The sequence below is a fragment of the Eptesicus fuscus genome, chromosome 18, assembly GCF_027574615.1.
Source record: "Eptesicus fuscus isolate TK198812 chromosome 18, DD_ASM_mEF_20220401, whole genome shotgun sequence".
Lineage (NCBI taxonomy): Eukaryota > Metazoa > Chordata > Mammalia > Chiroptera > Vespertilionidae > Eptesicus > Eptesicus fuscus.
The window spans coordinates 30,411,658-30,421,604 of record NC_072490.1 but is presented as its reverse complement, the minus strand read 5'-3'; the positions used below and the strand labels follow the sequence as shown (position 1 = coordinate 30,421,604).

The following is a 9,947-nucleotide window of genomic DNA, read 5'->3' as shown; positions in this document are numbered from 1 at the left end:
GTGGATTCTCTCTCACTCCGCAGTGAACTGTCTCTGTTCATGCCCCTAAACCCAGGTCTCCAGTCTTCGTTCCAGCTTCAGAACAGTGATGAAAGGAATTGGCGGTGGTTTTGTTTTTTTTGTTGTTTTTTTTTTTTTAAATATACCTTTATTGATTTCAGAGAGGAAGGGAGAGGGAGAGAGAGAGAAACATCAATGATGAGAGAGAACCATAGATCAGCTGCCTCCTGCACACCCCCCACTGGGGATGGAGCCCACAACCCAGGCATGCACCCGACCAGGAGTCGAGTTTTTTGTTTAACTTAAACATTTTTATTGATTAGAGAGAGAGAGAAAGGGGGCGGGGAGAGAGAAACATCTATTTGTTGTTTTACTTACTTATGCATTCATTGGTGGATTCTTGTATGTACCCTGACCGGGGATTAAACCTACAACCTTGGTATATCGGAAGGATGCTCTAACCATCTGAGCTACCCGGCCAAGGCAGAAATTGACAATGTTGATAAGATATCACTCTGTATTGGTTTTGCACTGTTAATAGCTGAATGCTTTAACAAGTTTATCAGTCCCACTTGCTTAACAAATATGTTAAAAACCGGAACTGTGGTTCCAAGGGTTCCAAAATAAATAGGGCAAGTGCTGTTGGCTCTAATATTTTCCTTCTTAGAATAAACCAGAGTTCAAAGAAGCTACAGAATTAGTGGTGCGCTTTTCAAGTGTAATTCAGTTAACAAACATTTCGTGTTAAAATTCCTTTAACTTCCTTCTTGATACAGTGAGTCCTTTATAGCGGAGGGAGTGTGGGTCCAAACACTGAAGTTTCTCCAACTGAGTTTATCAGAGGTTATCCATGGGGCTGGAGGGTTGGGGAAATCTCAGCTCTGATTCTAAGGTTTTCCTCCCTGTACCGACTTTTCTTCAGACTAGCTCCGAACATCCAAAGAAGAGTATTGTAAAATAAAGAAAATACTGGGATAATATTGAATGTAAAAAAAACAACCCACTGGATTCAGAGGTTTTGCCCTCATCCTGTCCATTTATTTTGGGCTACATCACTTGACCATTCCTAAGGCCTCATCAGTTAGGAGCAATTACCCAGGCTCCATAGTCCACTGTACTGACCAAGTCTGGCTCACATTAGAATGGAGGAAGCAGGAACTCTCACAGGAGGCCAAAACTTTTCGGGAAGTAGACAACATTGGGATGCATATGTGGCTTACACCAGCGTGTCCAGACCCACCCATTGCACATCTCTCCTCAGATACCTCTCCCTGGGGTTGCTTGGCTGGTCGGAGCAAGCCTGCCATTGTGTGGGGAAGACAGTTGGAGGAATTTTGAACAGAGTTCATGTCATGGAGCATCAAAGAGCAGGGACATTCCTTCGGGCAGGTACTATGTAGGAGCTGTGCATCAGTGGCACTCAGGGCAAAGGGACTGGTGCAGGGTATGGCTCCAGGGTCCCCAAAGCCCATCCTGGGAGCCTCTGGGGACCTGTAGAGTCCAGGTTAGGAGCTGCTGCCGTGGCATCTGCCCGCACAGACAGGAAGTCCGTGTGATACAGGCCAGATAAGGCGGAGAGGGGAGCAGAAGGAAGGGAAGGCAGTTCTGTTCCCACCAGAGGGAAGGCTGAAGGGATGATCTGGGGGCCCTGGGAGTTCCTGGCAGAGTGGCTCAGGTGACAGGAGGCCTCTTCAGAAACACTCAGGAAGGACATCAGGCTGTGATCGCCAAAAGGCCCAGGTAAAGGTGACTGACTGCTGGCTTCTGTGCACGTCTCATCAACTCCCACACAGGGCTCAGGATTCCTTCTTAAAGGTTCCCAGGGAAATAGTTTTCACTCATCTGAAAACAACAACAACTTAATGTTTGTCATCAGGGAGTCAAATACCATCTACAGTAATAGTGTTCCATTTTCTCCTGATTTCCTTGATGAAAAGTGAGAGTTGCTGGCCTGGCTGGTGTGGCTCAGTGGTTGAATGTCAACCTATGAATCAGGAGGTTAAGTTTTGATTCCCAGTCAAGGCATACACCTGAGTTGTGGGCTTGATCCCCAGTGTGGGGCGTGCAGGAGGCAGCTGATCAATGATTCTCTCTCATCATTGATCTTTCTATCTATCCCCCTCCCTTCCTCTCTGAAATTAATAAAAACAAATATTTTTTTAAAAGTGAGAGTTGCTTCTTCGGTTTACAGAGTCCTTCACCCTCACAACGTGCCTGCGGTCAGTTATTTCTCACACTGGACAAAGGAGCTGAGGCTCTGAGCAGTTTTGGGACTTGCCCTGGTGCCCTCAGCCTGTGGTGGGTGGAGGCATGATTCTAAGCTCCGTGTTTTTTCCATCAGACCCTCTGCTTGGTTCTTGGTCAGATAGGTCCTACTTTCCGTGTTTAGGATTTCACTGTATCGCTAATGCTCGCCTTCACCCCTGTGACAAACACCACCAACTACTTGACTGACCTCTGCCTTCACCACTTCTTCAATGGTCTTGGCCATTGTGCAGATGGCTGGGAGGCACTGGATACCTGACCCACCAGAAATGCAGGTGCTAGGCATGTATCACTCTACAAAGGGATCCCTCTAGTTATGCCAGAGCGGGGAGCAGGAGCTCGGCTCTCCCCTCCCCCACCCTCCAGAAGGAAAAACAACCCACCAATCCAATGCCAAGGGGACTTTGGAAAGATGCCAAGTGACCCTGAGCCTAGAAGTGATGAGGTCCAGAGAAGAAATTCAGCTCCAAAGGGAAAAGACGTGTATGCAGACTCAGAGAGCTGTTCCTGAAAAGTGCTAAAAGACAAGAAGCTATTGATGAGTGGAAAGAGCTTTACCTCCCTTGATGCAGGACCTGCTATGTCCAGATCCAATGTCTGCTCAGGAGGGGACCCCCCGGTTCACACCAGAACATCCAGGGGGAACTGTGGGTAGCTGTTCGTGGCTGAGAGAAGGCTCTGAGTTGAAGATCGGCGACTCCCTGAGTGAGGATGGTTTCACTGAGGATAACTACGTACTCATGTCAGGAGCATTGGGGCACGGACCACAGGAGAGCGATACTATCTTCAGAGAGGTGGGCGACACATCATCGGAGGGCGATGAACCTGACCTTGTGAGACTTGGAGGAAGCTATACCTCACAAGGGGGACCTCAGGGCAAAGGATCCTTCCTGAAGCCACTGTAACTGTGGCTAATAAACTCTGGTTCCAATCATCAGGACCTTGGATTACCCGGATTGTCCATTGCTTATTGGTGATGATGGACTTTCTTTTCTACTCAAATCTGTGTTTGCAAAGTTTGGCCCAAATTACAGGGTTGTCTGGTGTTGAAACTTTCCCAAGTCTCTGCTCATGATTTGGATTGAAACTACACTGCTTAGGTGCAGTATCTTTTAGCTTCAGGATTGTATTCAGCTTTCTTCAGATGAAGTCGTCACCCTGTAAACATCCCCCCTCCCCCTGCCCCCCGACCGATAAATCCACAAATAGGCAGGATTAGTGTGTGGGTCACCTGAAAAATGGTGTGAACCCTTTGTTGTTTCCAAGTCTCTGTGTTTGGGGGAACTTACTAAAGGGAGGAGCTTTCTGAGAACTTGTGTTTAGTGTTAATCTTTGGCCAATGGTTTACTTCCCTCAGTTGCTGAGTTGGAAGATTAGGTGGTGATTTATCAAAAAGTACAGCAGGAAAAACTTGTGGTCATTGCTAAGACTTCAGACAGTGGCTAACTGCAAGTTCCAGGCTAGAAGGTAAGCTCTGATCCATTGGCTTTGTATTTTCTAAAAGAGTCATATGGAATGCGAGAAACAGACCAGCGAAAAATTGAGATCTCTGCTCTCCTGGAGGTAAAGCTAATGTTTATGGAGAAGGGGGCCCTACAGGGACAGGCAAGCCCCAAGTTAGAGGCATGGCTCAGCTAACTGTGTGATCTTGGCAAGTTCTTTAACTCTAGACTTCAGTTTGCTTCCCTGGTTAATTTTCTTCTTAGTTCTATTAGTTTCTTAGTAAATTTTCTTGAATTTTTTAGGTGGGCAATCATAGTTTCTACAACTAGTGATGTCTTTGCCTCATCCTTTCTAGAATTCATAGCAGACATTCTTTTCTCTTGTTTTATTGCCTTGGTTAGACTTAGCAGAGGATCATTGATCGGCTGCCTCCTGCACGCCTTCTGTTGAACAGAATTGTATCCTGTTCTTGGCATCTATTCACCAAAATGATCATGCAGCTTTTCTTCTTTAATCTATTAGCTAGTGCACGTGATTAATAGTTTTTCTGTTAATGAATGAATCCCCCCCCCGCCCCCTATTTTGAATCACCCTAAATTCCTCAGTTAAACTCCAGTTAAAGCATTTTTCTTTTGAATACTGCATGACTTGATTTGTTTATATTTCATTTGGGATTTTAAAAATCTAAGCTTAGGAGTGACATTCTTTTTTATTGTTTTTGCGGGTGCTATCTTTGTCCGGTTTTGTGGATGTGATTTTTAATGAATTGTGTTGACTTAAAGGAGCGGGCAGAAGGGAGAAGTGGACATGCTGAAGGAGCTCCAGCTCTCCCTGTTGGTCATCCTGCTGCTCTCCTGTGGCTTCCTCTTCCAGCTCACCCTGAAGTCCAGCTGCCTCTTCTCCTGCCTGCCCCCCCACAAGTCCCAGCAGGGGCCGGAAGCCCTTCTGGGCAAGGGACGCAGCATTGTGTTCCTCGAGACCTCGGAGAGAATGGAGCCGTCCCCGCTGGTCTCCTGCGCCGTGGAGTCCGCTGCCAAGGTTTATCCTGAGCAGCCGGTGGTGTTCTTCATGAAGGGTCTCAGCAGTTCCCTGCAGCTGCCCCCAAACTCCACGCACCCGGCCTTTTCCCTCCTCTCAGCAATAGACAATGTTTTCCTCATCCCTTTGGATATGAAAAGCCTGTTTGAAGACACACCATTGTCTTCATGGTACACTCAAGTAAGTGTTCAGAGAATCTTAGAATGCCCATGTTGGGAGGAACCACAGACAACCTACTCATTCTACAGAAGGGTAAACTGAGGGTAAGGACTCAGTGTGAGAGACAGGACTAGAGCCCAGAGCCTTTAACTCTTATTATTTAAAAAAATATATGTTTTTATTGATTTTTAGAGAGAAAAAGAGGGAGAGAGAGAGAGAGACTTCAATGATGAGAGAGAATAGTCGATCGGCTGCCTCCTGCACGCCCCCTACTGGGGATTGAGCCCATAACCCAGGCATGTGCTCTGACCGGAACAGAACAGTGACCTCCTGGTTCATGGGTCGACGTTCAACCACTGAGCCACACCAGTCGGGCAGATCCTTTAACTCTTGCCTGGGTTGAGCTCTGATTCAAGTCATTGGGAGAGACCATAAGTTACTTACCTTTTCCTGCTGTCTTTTGTTCCTAGCTTTTTGTCTTAGTATCTAGGTTCCGTTTGAGACTATTCTTGACGGAATGAGTTTCTGTATTTTTTCTAGCTGTGTATACTCCTTATTTTTTTCCCTCCAGTTTTAAACCCATCCATGTTAAACTATTTTTGCACCTTAAGAGGAAACTAGGCAAGATTTCACTTGAAAATTATGTAAAGAGAAAATTCACAAGGGATCAGGTTGGGTACTGCTGTATAAGATTGGGTTATATTAAGATAATAGAGGCCCGGTGCATGAAATTTGTGCATGGGTAGGGTCCCTAGGCCTGGCTGGTGATCAGGGCCGATCTGTGGGGTGACTGGCGGGGCAATCAGGGGGCCCCTGCTGGTACCTGCCTTGGCTGGCCTGGGGCCTGCAGGCTAGGGGCAGCTCCTGTGCTGAGCATCTGCCCCCTGATGGTCAGTGTGCATCATAGCGACCGGTCATTCTGTCGGTTGTTCTGCCATTCCGTAGATTTGCATATTAGGCTTTTATTATATAGGATAATCAAGAAACTCCTGGAAATCTCAGAATTTTGTAATCTTCATCTTAGTAAAATAGCAGAATAAGGAAGTAATACTTCAATTAAGTATTTCTCTCATGAGGACCCACAATCAAGTAATGTTTAAGGAACTTATAGTAGAACCATTCAATGATTCCATTATGGAGCTTTAAACTGTGCCACCTTATGAAGACTACAACATAAAATTAAATACTCTTGCATTATAATGTAAGGTTATTTTAGCTATGCAACTCCCCTCCCCCAATCTATTTGGAAGAAAAAGACCTGAAGAAAAAAAACAACACACACAGTAATAGTAGGTGTTTTAGTATGAATTGGGAGTGAATTCAGTAATGAGAATATGTTAATTTTATAAAATTATTTTTTAAAAAGTTACTAAAATATGACATAAAAATAATAACATTTTCTTACTATATAAAGTCCTATCTAAGCTGTAATCATAGGCTAGACCCGTGGTCGGCAAACTGCAGCTTGCGAGCCACATGCGGCTCTTTGGCCCCTTGAGTGTGGCTCTTCCACAAAATACCATGGCCTGGGCGAGTCTATTTTGAAGAAGTGGCGTTAGAAGAAGTTTAAGTTTAAAAAATTTGGCTCTCCAAAGAAATTTCAATTGTTGTACTGTTGATATTTGGCTCTGTTGACCAATGAGTTTGCCGACCACTGGGCTAGACCAAATATCAGAAAGTCAGTACTTTAGGTTTTGCAGGTTAAGAGGCAGGATTGAGGCCATTTATGAAGGTATTTGTGTTGATTTCCTAAGGCTGTGTAATAAAATGCCACAAACTTGGTGACTTAAGAGAATAGAAATGTATTGCCTCCAGTTGTGGAGGCCAGAGATCCCAAACCAGTATCGCTGGGTGGGTATCAAGGTGCTGGCAGGGCCCATTCCCCCAGGGGTGTGGGGGGCTCTAGAAAACACTCCTTCCTGTGGAGCTGGTCACTCCAGCCTCTACCTCCATCTTCACATCCCCTTTCGTGTGTGTGTGTGTGTGTGTGTGAACTCTCCATCAACCTTACTATAAAGGACACTTATGATTGCATTTAGGGTCCATCAAGATATTCCAGGATAATCTCTCCATCTCAACATCCTCAATGTATCACATCTACGAAGACCCCTTTCTCCAGGAGGTAACAGCTATAGGTCCCAGGACTTAGGACCTGATATCTTCGTGTGGCCGTTATTCAGCCCACTACAGTACTCATTTACAGAAGAGGAAAACTGTGCCACCTGCCTCATTCTCGGAGTCTGGGGCTTTCCTGGGTGGATTTCCTGAGTGAAGGACACACCTGCCCCTAGTTGTCAGCTAGAGAGATTTTGTAGACTAAGCGACAGGCCTGAGTGTGTGTGTGTGTGTGTGTGTGTGTGTGTGTGTGTGTGTGTGTGTAGGGGGAGGAAGGGGTCAAGGGAATTGGTCAGTTTCACTCTTGCCCCATGTGACTTTACTAGTAGATCCCAGCGCTCCCATCTCTTCCCCTGAAGAGCCAGGAAATCTCAAGTTGGAGCCGTGAGCAGGAGGTGGAGCGACCCACCAGACTGAGATGTCATCTGCAGTCGCCAGCACAGGGTTTCTAACAAATAGGTGACGACTAGCGCGGCCCTGGGCAGCGGCAGAGCAGGCAGGGGCTGGGAGTGGAGAGGGACCAGGTGAAGGGCACATGCAGGCTGGGTCCCTGCGGCTCTCAGTGCTCTCCCGCTAGGGGGCGCTCCAGGACTGTACAAGACCAGGCAGCCCTCTGGTCCCCGCCTCCCCACACCTGGGCTCAACTAACACTACCTAAGCTGCGTTTTGCTCCTTGGGAAGAGAAATCTCAGTTTAAATTCTTTTGGGAGATGCTACATTCATTTTTCACAAACTAATCATACACCAGGGACCCTTGTGGGGGGAAGCGGGGGCTGATGTGGTTTGTCCTGGCCCAGTTAGACCACCTCAGGATAGCTGGGGCCAGCTATTAGGGATGACCCAATGTGCCAGGGCAGCTGGGGAGGGGCAGCAGGCCAGCTTCCCAATAATTTATTTGCCAAAAGCCCAATTTTGCCTGGCCTCCTGCTGTAACCACGCCCCTATCCCCCCTGGCCTCCCCCATCCCCCCCCCGCTGCTGGGTCTGATTTGCACCTGCTCCTGCAGGTCAACGCCAGTGCAGAGAGAAACTGGCTCCACGTCAGCTCAGACGCGTCCCGCCTGGCCATCATCTGGAAGTACGGGGGCGTCTACATGGACACGGACGTCATCTCCATCAGGCCCATCCCTGCCGAGAACTTCCTGGCGGCGCAGGCTTCTCGGTACTCTAGCAACGGGGTGTTTGGCTTCCTGCCCCGCCACGCCTTCCTGTGGCAGTGCATGGAAAACTTTGTGGAGCACTACAATTCCCACGTCTGGGGCAACCAGGGCCCCGAGCTGATGACGAGGATGTTGAGAGTGTGGTGCAGACTCGAAGACTTCCAGGAGGTGAGCGACCTCCGGTGTTTGAACGTGTCCTTTCTGCACCCCCGAAGGTTTTACCCCATCTCCTACCCTGAGTGGAGGCGCTACTATGAAGTGTGGACCCCAGAGCCGAGCTTCAACGACTCCTACGCCCTGCACCTGTGGAACTACATGAACCAGGAAGGGAAGGGGGTGGTGAGAGGCAGCAACACGCTGGTGGAAAACCTCTACCGTAAGCACTGTCCCAGGACGTACAGGGACCTGATTCGAGGCCCAGAGGGGTTGGTGACTGGGGAGCCGGGCGCAGGTAACAAATAGAGCCAACGCCCGTTTGTTGCTGCTCCATCGTGGAACTGGATACACACTTCCCCCTGACCTCCACTTTCCCCAGGGGCGTGGGGGCTTGCCCACACGTCAGTTACCATTAGCTTCCTCTGTCTATAGTAGAGAAGTCCCAAAGCCCTTTGTCCTATTTCTGTGTCAGGGACACACTGGTGCCACCAAATCTTGGGTGCGCTGTGGCGGATGTGGCACCGCAGAGGTGACAGCTTCCCAGTGCTAGGGATCTAGTCCTCTACCCGCTCTCAGTGTCCTCTGGACCTGGGACAGAGCCTGGCACACGGCGGGCACTCCAGAACTCTTGGCTGTATTGAATGTCGAACGCTGCCCAGCTAAGGGAGGGATGTGAGGGTTACATGCATGGCAGGTCTTGGTCAGCTGAGGATGGCCGTCTTTGGCGTTTGGCCTTACGGGCAAAGTAGACCAGGGTGCATGTCGAGTCCACTTTCTCACAACAGCCCTGCAAAAGAGGGCGACCCATTTACACAGGGGGGACCGAGGCTGGTGGAAGTGGCAATCACAAACAGCTACCCTCAGAGCTATTTCTGCACACGCCAGGGATACACCGGGAAGAGAGCTGCAAAGCAAATGCTCTAAGCCCCAGGTTTCCCACTGGGCTGTGCTCAGAGGACACACACTGACTGCCAGGCCCCGGGCTGAGCCTAGAGATGCTTTCACTAAGTTGTGTCTCATAATGACCCTGCTCAGTAGAGTTTCCTCCCTCCCCACACCCCCTACCCCCACCCCTGCTTTACAGACAGGTGAAGTGACTTTCCCTGGGGCACACAGCTTGGGAATGTGGAATGTAAATGAATCTTTGACTCCAAATCCTAGGCTCTCCCCTCCCCTGCTGTGGGTAGTAGGAACTCCTGGAGAGATAAGCATGCCTAGGTCCTGGTCCCTGCCCCACTGAAGTTTTTAGCATTTTAAAAATTGTGATAAAATATACGTAATGTTAACGAAAAAAAACCATTGAAAACTGTAAAGAATTTTTGTGAGTTTATTTGAGCCGAACCATCGACATATGCCAGGAAGCAGAACCTCAACGAATTGAGATAATGCTCCGGAGAATGGTGGGTTACATTTGTATTTATACATTGCAATCAAAGGAGGGACATAGGTGGCTTACATAAAATTCATTGGTGATAGATTAAGGAGGTGGGATAAAGCAAAATGGGGTGGGGTTGGGGAGGGAAGACCCCTGGGACTGGTTAAAAAGTAAAATGATGGACACATACTTAGGTGGGTGCAGGAACAATGAACATGATAATGAAGGAATTTGTGG

The 9,947-nt window shown here is 48.2% G+C and overlaps 1 protein-coding gene across 1 annotated transcript; it reads left to right on the top strand.

The window, feature by feature from the left end:
• Positions 1–4,515: 4,515 nt before the first annotated feature.
• A4GNT (alpha-1,4-N-acetylglucosaminyltransferase) lies at positions 4,516–8,688 on the top strand. Its single transcript, XM_054708071.1, has 2 exons — positions 4,516–4,926; positions 8,027–8,688. The coding sequence occupies exons 1-2, from the start codon at positions 4,516–4,518 to the stop codon at positions 8,639–8,641; spliced, it is 1,026 nt and encodes a 341-aa protein (XP_054564046.1). The 3' UTR covers positions 8,642–8,688.
• Positions 8,689–9,947: the final 1,259 nt, after the last annotated feature.